Source organism: Zalophus californianus, chromosome 11 (genome assembly GCF_009762305.2).
Source record: "Zalophus californianus isolate mZalCal1 chromosome 11, mZalCal1.pri.v2, whole genome shotgun sequence".
NCBI classification, from domain to species: Eukaryota; Metazoa; Chordata; class Mammalia; order Carnivora; family Otariidae; genus Zalophus; species Zalophus californianus.
Window position 1 is genome coordinate 63811699 of NC_045605.1, and position 15237 is coordinate 63826935.

Genomic DNA, 15237 nt, shown 5'->3' on the forward strand with positions numbered 1-15237 from the left:
TCTGACCTCAATACCCAAATTTCCTATTGTTGTTGTATATCATACATAGCTGTTCTGATGGCACCTTAACCATATTCAAAGCTGAACTCATGATCCTTATACCAAAGCCTTATCTTCTTTCTCCTCTTCTGTGTTTTTATCTTGGTTGGTATTATAATCTTCCTTGTCATTTGGGCCACAAATCTCCAACTCATCTCTATCTCTTTGTCTTTCATTGCTATTACCTAGTTTTTCTTTTGGGGAACCAACCCCTCTTTTGCTCATAGTGTAAAGGTTAGAGTGAAGCTATCCATTCCCTTACCTCTCCTTCAAAGGTGGCCCACAGCCAATCAACACACTCCATCCCTGGGCTGCAGTGAATGATTCAGTGATATACATAGGACCCAAGTTGGAACAACTGTACTTTCTCCTAAAACTGGGTGTTGAATGCAGTAAAGCCAGATCTGAAAACTTCTCATGTTAATTCATTCTGACAGCAGTCCTTGAAGAACCTGTCCATTTGTTTGTCCTCGAACTCTCCCGAGCTGTTCTGGTTCCCCCTCTTTCTGAAACCTGGATCTTTAGCTATTCCTTTGATATTATGAGCTATCCCATACCTTTCCAATAAATTCTCTCACCGTCTCCAAATTTTTTGCTACCCAGAGTTAGCTGTTTGCTACCAAGGAATCCTGAAAACAGCCTGTGATTTTTAAAAACTTTTTATTTATTTATTTAAGTAATCTCTACACCCAACATGGAGCTCAAACTCACAACCCTGAGATCAAGAGTCACATGTTCTTCTGACTGAGCCAGCCAGGTGCCCCCAGCCTGCGATTTTTTTTTTAAAAGATTTATTTGAGGGGGCCTGAGTCGCTCAGATGGTTAAGCATCTGCCTTCGGCTCAGGTTATGATCCCAGGGTCCTGGGAACAAGCCCCACATCGGGCTCCCTGCTCTGCGGGGAGCCTGCTTCTCCCTCTCCCTCTGCCTGCTGCTTCCCCTGCTTGTACACTCTCTCTCTGTCAAAAATAAATAAAATCTTAAAAAAAAAAAAAAGATTTATTTGAGAGAAGGGCGCCTGGGTGGCTTAGTCGTTAAGCGTCTGCCTTCGGCTCAGGTCATGATCCCAGGATCCTGGGATCGAGCCTCGCATCGGGCTCCCTGCTCGGCGGGAAGCCTGCTTCTCCCTCTCCCACTCCCCCTGCTTGTGTTCCCTCTCTCGCTGTGTCTCTCTCTGTCAAATAAATAAATAAAATCTTAAAAAAATAAAAAAAAAAGATTTGAAAGAGATTGAGTGAATGAGAAAGAGCACAAGTGGGTGGGAAGGCCAGAGGGAAACACTTACCCAACTGAGCCACCCAGGCACCCAACAGCCTGTGATTTTTCTTCTCCCTTCTGTCAAGTCCCCTTGATTTGGACCCTCATTTCCACTCTCACTGACCTATTTATTACCTTTCCCTGGAACTTTTTCTATAACCTTCTAGCATGTAGCCGTTCTACCTATCACTAGAAGAGTTACTTTTCTAAAGTACAGCAGATCATGACATTTTTCCTCAAAAGCCTTTAGAAACATCCCACTATAAAGACAATGAATTTCAAACTTCTCAGCCTACCATTCAGAGCCTTCCAGTCTGGGCCCAGTTTACTTTTCTAGTTTTTTCTTCCCTTACCTCCCTACCCATTTACTCCAGCCCTGATATGCTCTACTCCAGTTACTCAGGACTACCTACTGTTCCAAAAACATACCTTGACTTTCTAACCTTGTTTGCTGCTTATGCTACTACCCTCTCCCTCTGAAATGCCCACCCCCCCCCCCCCCCCCCCCCCCCCGCCACCACCAAATTGTGCCTGAGGAGATCCTTTCATCCTGTTAAGGCTTATTCAAATTCCTCCTTTTCCATAGAGCTTCTGTGGTAGACAGAATCATGTTCCCTTTCCCACTCCCCAAAGAAGTTCACATCCTAATCCTTGGAACCTATAATGTTACTTTATATATAAGGGGACTTACAGTTGTAGATAGAGTTAAGCTTACAGATCAGCTGGCCCTAGAACAGACATTATCCTGGATTATCTGTGAGGGTGCATGTAATTGTAAGAGTCCTTAAAGATGGAAGAGAGAGGCAGAAGAGGTCAGAGTAATAGGATGTAAGAAGGTCGCAACCCACTGCTGCCGGCCTTGAAGATGGAGGAGAGGGTCCACTGAGCCAAGGAATGTGGGTAGCTTCTAAAACCTGAAAAAGGCAAGGAAATGGATTTTACCCCAGAGCCTCCAAAAGGGCATGCAATCCTGCCACCTTGATTTTAGCCCAGTGCGGGACATCCAACAGATCTGTGAGATAACAACTTGTTTTAAGGCATTTTGTTTGTGGTCATTTGTTACAGCGGCCACAGAAAACTAATGCCGTCCCTGGAGTACACTTGCTCTGAGATACTGTTCCTTAGAGAGAAAATAATAGCTGCCACTGACAACCACATAGGGCTGCAAAGAGTAAATCAAACTAGGTGCCAGAGAAGATATTCTTACTACTGCTGAAACAGTCTTTGTTCAACATAGTACTGGAAGTCTTAGCCTCAGCAGTCAGACAAAAAATAAATAAAAGGCATCCAGACTGGTAAGGAACAAGTAAACCGTCACTATTTACAGATGACAGGATACTATATATGGAAAACCCTAGAGACTCTACCAAAAAATTAACTACACCTGATAAATTAATTCAGTAAGCTGCAGGATACCAAATATACAGAAATCTATTTTATAGAAACCTGCATTTCTACATACTAATAATGAAGTAGCAGAAAGAAAAATTAAAACAATCCCATTTACAATTGCACCAAAAAGAATACCTAGGAATAAATGTAACCAAAGAAGTGTGTGTGAACAAGACTAATACCATCTTGCACAAATCCACCATGATGACCACTCTGTGACCTGAAGCCTTCTTCAGTATAGCACTCCCCCACCACACATACTCTTTGTTTGACGACACCCTTAGGTACTCCCTTGAGGTATAAAGACCTTGATGTTCTTTGGAGAGAGGACTGTGATTCTGAAACATTTCCTCCCAGGTCTCCTAGCACATATACTCCCCAATCTCTAAGGCTATAAAACCAGGACTTATGGTAGGTGGGGTTGTGCAGATCTACTTGTCTTGCAGCCACCCACAACACACTTCTGCTCATATGTCCCTTTAATAAACCACTTGCTGGCAAACTGGATTCTTCAGCCTTTTTCTTCCATCTTTTGGCTCCTTAGGCCTTTGGAGATCATTTTGCATATGCCTCCCTTTCACAGAACAAGGTAAAAGACCTATACTCTGAAAACTGTAAGACACCAATGAAAGAAACTGAAGACAACACAAACAAATGGAAAGATATACCACATTCATGGACTGGAAGAATATTAAGATGTCCATAGTACCCAAAGCTATCTATAGATTCAATGCAATGTCCATCAAGACACCAATAGCATTTTTCACAGAACAACAAATACTAAAATCTGTATGGAACCACAGAACACCCCAAAGAGCCAAAGCAATCTTGAGAAGGAAGAACATAGCTGGAGGTAGCACAATCCCAGATTTCAAGATAAACTACCAAGTTGTAGTTATCCACTTTGGTACAATAAGGTACTGGCACAAAAATAGACATAGATGAATGGAACAGGATAGAGAGCTCAGAAATAAACCCACACCTATGTGGTCAATTACTCGACAACAAAGGAGGCAAGAATATACAATGGAGAAAAGACAGTCTTCTCAATAAATGGTACTGGGAAAACTGGACAGCTACATGTAAAAGAATACAATGGACCATTTTCTTACATCATACACAAAATAAACTCAAGATGGATTAGGTAAAGGAAATTATTAAAAGATACAAACTTTCAGCTATAAAATAGCCGCACAGATGAAAAGTACCACATAGAGAATATAGTCAATAATATTAATAACGTATGGTCACCGATGGTAACTACACTTATTGTAGTGAGCACTACGTAATGTATACTGAAACTAATAGAACACTGTATGTCAACTATATTAAAAAAAACAAACACTCATTCACTCACTCATTCTTCCATTTCAGCTAATACTTTAGAGCCTACTGTTGGCCTATGCTAGGCTCTGGGAATAATACAGATAATCCCTGCCCTAGCAGAGCTTAGAGTCTTTTGCAGGGAGAGAGACTTATTAACTAGGAAGAAATGACAAGACAGGATGATCAAAGAGACATAGGAAGTGAAGGAAAAGGTAAATCAAGGATAATATTGGATTTCTGCTTTGGGCTTTTAAGTAGATGGTGGAGCCATTTGAGGAGATGGAGAATATTAAAGGTGGAGTAGAGTCAGCGGGGATAGATGATGATTTCCATTTTGCACATCCATTCATTCAAAAGACATTTATTAACTGAAGAAGGGCAGGTCATCTATGAGACATGTTCAGTAGGACCCTGAATATAGAGGACAGGAAATGAAGAGAGGACCTTAGCAAAGAATGCCATGATTACCTCTTCTACCATAATACACGTACAAATGCTTATTTCAAAAGTGAGTATCTTTTTTCAACAATAAGAATTTCCTTAGTATCTACTATGTGAACACAGTGAACAAAACAGACTAAGTCTGTCCTCTATAAGTTTATATCCCAGCAGTGCATGCCCTAAATCTACAGGGCCACACATGTCCTTAGCATGCCTGCTATGGCTGTTTTCTGCCTCAGGCTGCACCCTCACTGCTCCCTCAGGTCACGCCATGCTTCCAGGAGGTGAAGGATTACAATCGGACATGCTACTCCAGAAAGGAAGTGCTGCTGATCTTAAGGACAGAAGTAAGGACACCTCAGTTCTGATTCCTAGATCCTTTTCTTAGTCTTTACATCCTTGGGATGGATACTGTGCTTAATATCAGGCATAACATGACACAATACCAACCTTCTACAAGGCTTAAACACATACATAGACATATTGCTCACAGGTAAAAAAAAGTTGTCTGAAAGTTTTATTAGATAATATTAAAAACCTTCCCCATATTTTGATTCTTACATAAGCATTGAGATGAAGGCTCAGAAACTGTATTTCTGGAATTTTAAGAAAATCTTACAATTATGGAATTAACGTTCTATAAAGGGACTTTGAAGGCTGAAATGAATATGTCTTCTATGTCTTAAATCCTCTCAGACTCCCAGAGCCTGGAAATGTGTTCAATTTTAATCTGATGGAAAAATACTAGGGTATTTGGGGCTCTTCTAATAATCACAGAAACACAGACTTGAACAAATGCTACAGAGACTAAGGTTAAAGGATAGAAGTATAAAAAGGAAAACAATGTAAAACATGGGGCTACCAGGGCCTTTCAGTGTTGGAGGTGAAGTCTCATAGGGCCTACCTGTAAGGATAAAAGGTGTTGGATTAGGAGTGACAGGGAGAAGGTCACCTTTTTAGGACTAGAAGAGGAAGGATTTGGGAAAGGGAGCAACAAGCTATGCTCTCTGCAGTGGAGGGAAAGCCGATCCCTAGCTCTTGAGAAGTACTGTGCAGAAAATGTTTTACACAGTCATTGCCATGTGGCAGGCTGGAATCAATAGGTTCTCAAGGAGTCCACACCTTAGCATCTTAAAAGGAGTAAACGTTCTGAGCTAGGACCTGTGGCCCCAGAAACAATGAGATGGCACAACTCCAGCTGCATGGTAGGGACAACTCCTCTGCCTTACAGAGAAGTAATCCTAGCACAAAGCAGAGAAAGTAGTCAGGGCAATGCACAGATGGTCTATACAGGTGGGAAGGTAGGGCTATGTGATTTGAGCTAAGGGAGTGTGAACAGCAGTAATAGTGAGAAAATATCTTTCTCTGGCTTCTTACTCCAAGGCCCAGTGGTTTAGTCTCCCAGGTGGGAGGCCCTGCCCACAGATTTTCATCTATGGTTTTCATGACCCTCAGGTGTGGCATGGGTCTTCAAATGGACCAGAACCAGGGTACAGATACTTTTTGAGGGACAAGGGTCCATAAAAGGCCGGTAGTTCCCCACCCAAACTGTGAGTAGTAGAGGGTAAGGGCAGAAAAGATCAAAAAGTATAGTACAAATTGGTTTAGTCACACTCCTACAAATACTCCTACATTAGATAATGTATATAAAGCACTTCACTCAGAGCTTGGTTCTTAGTAAGTGCTCAACAAGTATCAAATTGTATTACACACTTACAGAGATATATTCATGTATAAATATGTCCACATTCCTCTACCACTCTAGCCAACAGTCTGGATCGTCACTCTGCTTTCTGGACCAAAAGAAGGTCAAGGCTCCTGGGCGCAGATAGGCAAGGCTCAGCCTCATAAATGTCATTGCAGCAGCACTGTAGACATTGTAGAAAAAGCCAAGCCAAGGAGCTGCAATCTGAGGATGTTCACTCTTGCCTCATCTAGCCAAAGATGCACAAGGCCGGAGCCAAGGAGCCAAGAAGAAGATAAGGGGCACCCGCACCACCCAGAGGGCAGACAGAAGAGGCCACGGTAGAGCAGCAGTTTCCTGGGGCAGACTCCACGGGGAGCCCGCAGGGCCACAGGAGGGGCCTTTAGCACTTGGGATTTTGCCACTCACCTCCAGCTCTTCCTCCATCCTTATCATAAGGCCTAGTGGAGACTGAATCCCTTTTTGTTCTCAATCTCACATTCTGGCTTTTCCTCCCTGGCCTCCCCACATCCATATTCTCTTTCTTTTTGCCCACTTTCATCAACCTTCTGAAGCTACCTTTTCAGATCCTCAGCCAGCCCTGTAGCAGGGGGCTGTCTCCCCTGTGGGGCATCCTAAAAGGCCAGTGTGACTCCTGACACGCACTTTACATGTCTAATCCTGTTCTGGCATAGTCAACACAAAATACAAATGCCTGATCTGATCATACTCGCCTTCTTTTTGTCTCAGATTTAAAAAGGCATAATTTTAAGTAAAACCAGATTATTAGACAGCTATGAAATCATCTTCATTAGAACCTGGTTATTTCACCCCACAGAACTGCTCATGAACCTCTCCTCACAATAATGTGCACAACACTGAACAAAGACTCTTGAAAGCTGAGACTCTTGAAAGCATATGGTATGAAAATGGATGGTTAGAAATAATGTACAAATGACAAATAAGTTGATAATTATATACAATGAAAGTAAGTGGTCCAGAAATCAAGGAAAAGCAAAGGTCTGAATGGATTCTCTAAATGGGCAATAGTCTGAGTCCTGGTATGTGAAAACCTACCTCTCACCATTAGGTCCCACTCTGTTGATTAATTTTTCCATAGCTTCCTCTGTCTCCTTCAGTTTTTCTTGCAGTTGAACAAGCTCAAAATTGGCTGAAAAACAAGCATCAATCTAAGAACCATCATACACAACTCCAAAAGCTCTTGTCCAAAACTGGGTGGCTGTGACACCCTACAATCATCCCAGCTGGTTCAGAGATTCAGAGAAGAGACTCCGCGTCTCTCCAGCTGGTCCAATCAGGACACAAAGGGTACCAAGGTGTGGGCACTGAGATCTAAAGGATACATGTTTAGGGAGTAATGCAAAAATCACTCCTCTTACACACAGAAATACAGCAGGACCAACTAAAGAAAAATACCCAGGAGCAAAAAAACAAAACAAAACAAACCTCAACATGGTCACCCAAGAAGAAATGAAGAAGATAAACCTATCCTTTCTAGTCCAAATGATGCTTGAGGGTCAAAGTACCAAGCCTGCAAGGTACTTTAGAAAAGGAGTTAAGACCCTGAAATGAGCAATAGTTCATCTGCACCCGAAGTCTGAAAACATATCTGGAAGATCATGATTTCAATGCTATGCTTCTTCAATAGGGGAAGTCTTGAATTAGGGCTGAAGCCTCCCTGCCCAAGGTTTCCTACCCTCGTCATTTGGGGTGAAGTGGTATAACCTTGGCCCCCAGTATTCTCAACAAAGGTCAACAGAGATCACATTGATCTGACATTAACACTAAGACCCTAAAAAGTAGAGTAGAAAAAATAGATCAATTAGTACATGAAATCAACTTTAAGGCAGCAGGAAAACAAAATGCTGTTCATTACGCAGATAATCCAGTTTTTCTGTTTCATACATTAGTACCCTTCTACCCAGATATATTTAGAAGCCCCAGTGTAAGATATAGTATTTCAAAGGCCTTTTAATACTTCTAGAACAAATTCTTATGCATGCAGTTAACATCTGCAAAGTGTCTAGAGGACTGTGCCACATAAATGCTTATTTTTATTTTCTGCATGATTCAAAACTGAAGGATAAGCAGCAGATATAACTGCTACATTAGAAAACAGCTGATCTTAGGAATTTATTTTATTTACTTCTGTTTTCAATGCATTATGTGACTGGATACAGAATTTGTTATTCTTCAACAGAGTCCAAAAATTTTTTAAATTATTTTACCAATGCATTTACCATCACTGTTGGTTAGACGTTATCTCAATTAAGAACACAAGAGCTTTATTAAAGGATTTCTTGAATCTAAGATTTCTAAAAAGGATGCAGACTGTGACTGGGGTATCTACTTCCACAGAGAATCTGGAGTAAACCCAAAAAGCAGTTATGGCCGAGGGCAGACGCTGCAGTGGCTCAGCCTCACTTCATTTTGCTGTTGTCTCTCTTTTAAAAACTTCTAATGAGGCTTCATTATCCACAGGATAAGGAAGTTTGGCCTCCAAGGCCTTCAACAACATGGCTTAACCTACCTACTCCTCAAGGCCTTCTTTCCCACAGCCATCCTATGTCAGGCTGTGTCTTCCTCAAGCCATCCTGTCTATCGGACAGGACCCAGCTCTATGCTGTTTCCCATAAGGCTTTCCCCAAGTCCCCTTCTAGACAGTAAACTTTGCACAAGTTATTTTGCATCCCAGACTATGAATTATTAGGGGGAAGAGCCATGCCATATACATCTCATTTCCCCAGAGAGCACAGAATATTCTACTTGGTCAATAAATCTTTGATGACCATGTTTCATGAGTCAGAAGTGTTAAACCCTGTCCCTAGATCTAATAACTGATTTTGGCAAGGACTTGATCTCTCTTCCTTAGTTTTCCTCTCTATGAAATAAAGGTATCAGGCGCCTGGGTGGTTCAGTTGGTTGGGCGACTGCCTTCGGCTCAGGTCATGATCCTGGAGTCCAGGATCGAGTCCCGCATCGGGCTCCCTGCTCAGTGGGGAGTCTGGTTCTCCCTCTGACCCTCTTCCCTCTCGTGCTATCTCTCATTCTCTAATAAATAAATAAAATCTTAAAAAAAAAAAAAAAGAAATAAAAGGTATCTGCTACAAATATTCTGAGGTCTGGAAATGAGAAATAACCCACTCCAAATGTGAAATATTAACTTGCTAATATATAAAAATGTAAATGGACAGTTTTGTACTTTTTGTAACTCTCTTTCTCTTAAAAGCCCAACATCAATTTGGAAACTTGAGAATTCCCAGAGCTTAGGTAAAAATGGCATCAGATTAACTTGGGGCAATTTTTCAGAAATGCTTAAGACCTATCCACAGACTGTCCCTCTGACTGTATTATGGCAGTCTGACTCAATAAAATTTTGAGAAGGGCCACTTACTAATTTTCCTGTGGGTGTTTCCAGCTGTGGTAGTATAGCATTTCCGATCCTCTGCAGCAGTTTTCCCCTTTGAAAGCTGAGAATGGAAGGAGGTACAGCACATCAACAGCAGCTCAGAACCTCAAAGTCATAGAAACCCTCATATTAAATGAAAAAAGAAAAAAGGTTGGGAGACAAAAATTAAGTCAGAAGTCAAATCAAATATATCAGAGAAACATTTCAAAAAAAAAAAAGAGAGAGAGAGAGAAAGAACCAATAGAAGGTTCCCAAGAGGGGCTCCTGTGTGGCTCAGTCAGTTAAGTGTCTGCCTTCAGCTCAGGTCATGATCTCAGGGTCCTGGGATCAAGCCCGGCGTCAGGCTCCCTGCTCAGCGGGGAGTCTCCTTCTCCCTCTCCCTCTGCTCCTGCTTTCTCTCTCCCTCTCTCTTTCAAATAAATAAAATCTTAAAAAAAAAAAAAAAGGTTCCCAAGAAGTGAAAAAACCATCAAGGCACAAGGCCAGGTCATCTGCTTTGCCCACACTCATCTCAAATGGGATGTGCAGCCCCCAGAGTTGTTCTTACAGATGCAACTCAGGCCCCACCCCCAGAGTTTCTGGGCAAGAAGGACTTGCTTCTTACTCTGGTTAGAAGGGCACAGTGAATATTTAAGATTTCCTAAAAGGCTGCAGAACGTGACTTCTGCTCCACTTCATGGTGTCTAGGCCCATAGCTTGATGAAGCCTGCCTAGAGGTGGAACTTAATTGGGAGTCTGCTTTTAAAGGACCCAAACCACATCTCCCCAGAGCAGGGAGACATCAGGCTTACTTCCAGGATTGGCAGTTTTGTTTCAGAATTACTGCAGTGGATGTTAAACCAGCACCTCATAGTCCTGGAGTGAGAAAGGAGGGCAAAGTTGTGTTGGTATGGTCATTATTGGGCCTCACAGTGGCTACTTGGAAATCACTGTGCCAATCCTAATAATAAAGTTTTCCTTAAAATATCTTTAGGCCTTTTCAGCTTGCAAAGACATCCAGTAAAAAAAAAAAAAAAAAAAAAAAAAAAAAAAAAAAACAACTTGGGGTGGGAGGGGGCTTTCTTTGATCTTTATTGCTCACTGCATTAACAACTAGAAGACCAAGGCTCAAGTCCTGATTCTGCATTTCTAGTTGTGAATTCTAGGTCAAACCCTTTAAGCTCTGAGCTATTAGATCTTCTCTTCTGTAAAACCGAGATAACAGTTATCCTAAGTATCTCATAAAGAGGAGGCAAGATTTAAAGATGATTTGAATAAAGGTTATGAACTGTAAAGAGTTTTAATGCCAACAATTTTTATTATGACACTAGATTTTATTGATATGATCAAGATGATTCCACTTACCTTAAATAGAATATACAGTATATATAAAAAAATCCCAAAACCATAGATTGGAATAATCTGTCCCATCAGGCCTCTTCCACTACCTCCTCCTCCTCCAGTACCTCCACCTGATCCTTTGGCCTTTGCAAATGCCTCTGCAAGGTGAGACCTCTGGAAACGAGCCCCGGGGGTCTGGCCATCTGAGGGTGGCTGGTGATGATGCATCATAGGTGGAAATCGACCCAACTTTCCTGAGAAAATAATTAGTATTTATTTCTTCTACTCTTTTAAGTATAGCTCTTATGAAAACACCTCACGCACTGAGGCATAAATAACAGAAGTCAATTCAAACAAGTTAAAAAAACAGGAACTTGATTATAAGGATACAGAGGTATCACACAGATAATAAATATGATGTGGCAATCTCTAGCTGTTCACCAAACCCATTTTCTCTTCCTTCTAGGTCCACAGCTTGATAACACTTTTCAGCTTCCTATACAGTTAAATGTAGCCATGCAATGGAGTTCCAGCCAGAGGAATGGGAGTGATATGTGCATCATCAAGGCCTGGTCTATAAAACTTCCCATGTATTAAACTCCACATTCATTTCCCATCTGCAGGCTTCATGCTGACCTAGGGAGACTTCTGAAGTCATGTGATGAAAATGGCAGAGCCTCCATCAATCTAGGTTCCTGAATAACTGTGGCACAGAGTCCTCCAGTGTTGCCACCCAACCAACTTAGAACCATCTGGACCTGTTTATGTGAGTGAGAAATAAACTTCTATTGTGTTAGGGCCATTATACACTTTGGAGTCTGTTACAGCAGTTAGCCACCGCTAACTACTACAGAAAAGTGCAATCTGGTCTCAGAAGAGAAAAGAACCAGAAACTGGAAAGCCATCAGGATCCAGGACAGCTACTCTCACAGTCTACTTTTGTCTCCCTCTCTATGGAGCCATAGGCTTTTTCCTGTGCTTCTCTGCACAGATCTTTATTCTCCCTTCTGGCAGACCATTTCTCTAGCTTCTTTGTGAACATGGAGGAAGATGCGCACCCCAAAACCCTTCAGTTTGCATGTCCTTCAAGACGCCAGCAGAGACTAGTCACAACTTCAAATTCCTTGGAGAAAGATTTTGATTACTCTGCTTGGGGAAGTATGCATCCCTTTCCCATCAGCTTTTGCTGGGCAGACAGGATTCATGTAGCACAAACAGGGTCACAGGGTTCTGTGAGTAGAAGCACAGGGCTTAGAGAAAGCGTTCATCAATTGTCTTGCATTTTTTCCTGCATCAGGGGCAGTCACACATTAACACCAACTGCCAAGCCTCCTGAGAGCCACAGGTAAGAAAGGAAAGACCGCTCTTCAAAAGGCCATGTAAACAGGGTTGTGGGGAAAACCACTGGAGTTAACACTGCAGAACAGAAGACATGAGAGAGAAGGAAGACTTCATAAATCAGACTCCAAAAATACAAACTATATAGAGAACTACTGTTAGACTTGACTTCAACAAAATTACAGATTTCTGTACAATAAAGAATACCACAAACAGAGCTATAATAGATGACAGACAAGGAAAAGCCCCTGCAACATCCAAAATTGACAGATTAAATGTCTAGAATAGACAAGGAATTCCTACAATTTTATATGAAAATCACAAGAAACCCAAAAGGAAAATGGTCAAAAGCTATGGGTAGGGAACCTACAGAAAAAGAAGCTGAAATGACTAGCAAGTAAATGAAAAGATGATCAAATTCAAAGAAAAAGCAATGAGTAAAATACAAATTAAGATAATGAGATAGCATTGTTCATACCAATCAGAAGGGCAAAAATGAGAATGGTGGATAACAGCAAAGGTTGGCAAAGATGTTGGGAGGAGGGTAAACAGACACAGCCACTCTGCTAGGAGATCTTAGTGCCATTAAGTATGTCTCTGTCCTGTGTGAGCCCGTGATCCCACTCTGGTGGGTAAATTTCAGAGAAATTCTCAAATAGAATGTAATTTGTACATAGACCAGACTTTATAGACTGTGTGAGAAGGTTTGCTGCGACGATAATGTAGCAGCTACTTGAAGTAACTTTGATTTTGGTAACTGGAAGAATGGAAAAATCAAAATGGAGTGGATAGAAATATGGAATTCTACACAGCTTTTAGAAATCACACTTTAGATGTACCTACACCAACATGAATCTCTTAAAAAGCACGGCACTGAGTAAAAAGCAAATACCATTATGTAAGCTGAAGACATCATAATTATACTACAGGTCTTTCAAGCAAATATGTAGGTATAGGGACATAAACACAATAGATACATATGAATGGGAAAGGGAATGGGCATGTGGACTGAAGATAAAGGGTTAAAGCGAAAAGAACAAGAAACTTGCACTCATGATGTTAGTAAGGTGCCATACACTGATGACTATCTCTAAGTCAACGGTGCTCCTCAGGTAAGAAAGAAGGTGGGCGGGCAGGCAGGGAGGTAAGACAGCCAGCCCCTACTAGGTTTGGGAGCTGCTCTCCATCTTGTATCCCTCTCTCAGCCAGCTCCACTCCGATAATCCTCCTTTCCCTCCCAATACTGACTTTGGAGGACACGGAAGTTATGGGAAGAAGTGCTTTTCAAGAGGACAGCAACAAAAGTAGAGCTTCAGACAGAAGAAAACCAGGTCAACACTCCTTATTCTGGGTGGTGGCTATGTAGCTATTAAATTGTCAAGGATCTTAATATATTAAATGGTGAGTAATGGCTTTAAGGCTATAATGCACTGTCAAAAAAAAAAAAAAAAATGCCTAGCCAGCATCCAAAAAGCTAACCTTTCTCTTGGGAGAATCTGATAGATCAGATGGCTAGTGTTCAATAAACTAGATTTAATATTTGTAGTAATATACGTTATTGAATTTCATTATACTGTACTGAGAACGCAGTCTCCAAAACTTGGTATAAAACAAAAGAAAATTAAAAATAAAAGTCAGGTAATGGCACAAAAATATTTTTTTGCATTTCTAAAATTAAAAAATGCTGACAATGCTAAACACTACACCTCTCGCCCCAAAACTTCTATAGTCTGTCAGCCAGGAAGATTTATAGGACAACTACTATGTTCAGGACTCTAGGAGCGAGCCATAAATAAAATAGAAACAAGAGTTCCCACACTGATTTTTAAAAAGTAGTATATTCAAAACAAACGCCAACAAAAAAGGACAGGGTATCATGGACATTACTAGATAAACTAAACGTCTAAGCATTAAAAGAATGCAAAGAGAGAAAAAGAAAAAGGAGTCAAATGGGATCAATCATTGAAGGGAACTAGACATAGAATAAAGAAGCAAAGGCATGCCAGAAGGAAAGAAGAACTCTGCAACAAGAAAGAGATGAGGAAAAAGAAATAAGAATAAAGAATAAAGAAGGCTAATTACCAAATTAGTTTGGCCCCATTTAGGGAAGTAACAAGAGATAAGGAGAGGGAAGTGGAGGTGGAGGGTTTAAATGCTAACTTGTGGTAGATAAATTTGATACTCTGGGTCTAAGATCAGGGAAATGACTTAATGAAAAGGGTACCTGAAAGGGATTAAATCTAGCATTTGAGTATAGGGCCTAATGCAGAGACAAACTAGGGTATGAGAAATCAACAAGAAGGCAGTAATTAAGCTCTAAAATGTAAGGGCCTGAGGGGCTGGCTGTAACAATAAGGATCCAAGGGCTCTGAGCATGGAATGATCAGCATTTACTATTGAACAGAATATAGAACTAATGAGGGAAAGGGTCAGAAAACTCCGAGGTTAGGAGTTTAATATACTAAGAGAAGATAATGAAAAAACTGGGTGGGCTTATGGAAAGGGGAAGACTAAGTACACATTTTTCACACACTAAGTTCCAGGTGTTGGTGGCACATTCAGAGAAATTTTTATTAGGCTACAGTCAGGCTTGAGAAGAAACTCTAAGCTACCTAAATGAAAAAGTTAAAAAATAAAGTGAGCGAACTATTCCCATATTAAAAGTGTTGGTGGGATAGGTGTACTTCTGTGCAAAAAGAGGAAGAAAAGAAAATGGAGCTGTCAAAGACCAGAAGCAAAACAGAATCCTAAAAATAAATAAACAAATCATCATCAAAGAAGGGCAGAATTGAAAGCAAATGAGAAGTTTAAGAAACTGATATAAGACTAAGGACAATCCCTGTTTTTAGATACAATGTATTCTTGAGAAAAGGATGGCCATCCTATGAAATCTTGACTATCCACCTATTTAGACAATAACAGAAACTAATGTACTACAAAGCATCATGTAATCTTCAGAGTCAGAAGGTGGCTTAAAAAAAAAAAAAATCATCCAGTCCTTCAACTAGTAT

At 40.9% G+C, this 15237-nt stretch overlaps 1 protein-coding gene across 5 annotated transcripts in view; it reads right to left on the reverse strand.

Annotated features, from left to right (window-relative positions):
• The window catches only part of RIC3 (RIC3 acetylcholine receptor chaperone), a 57274-nt gene that overhangs the window by 18243 nt on the left and 23794 nt on the right, over nucleotides 1-15237 (reverse strand). For 4 of the 5 annotated variants that reach the window (XM_027579003.2, XM_027579004.2, XM_027579002.2 and 1 more), the window contains exons 2-4: nucleotides 10913-11142; nucleotides 9554-9629; nucleotides 7216-7309 (exon numbers count right to left, since the gene is read on the reverse strand). In XM_027579003.2, the coding sequence (XP_027434804.1) occupies nucleotides 7216-7309; nucleotides 9554-9629; nucleotides 10913-11142 (400 nt within the window). Of the gene's footprint in view, nucleotides 1-2046; nucleotides 2210-7215; nucleotides 7310-9553; nucleotides 9630-10912; nucleotides 11143-15237 lie in introns of those variants that run through there. The other variant, XM_027579006.1, reaches the window with a different exon arrangement.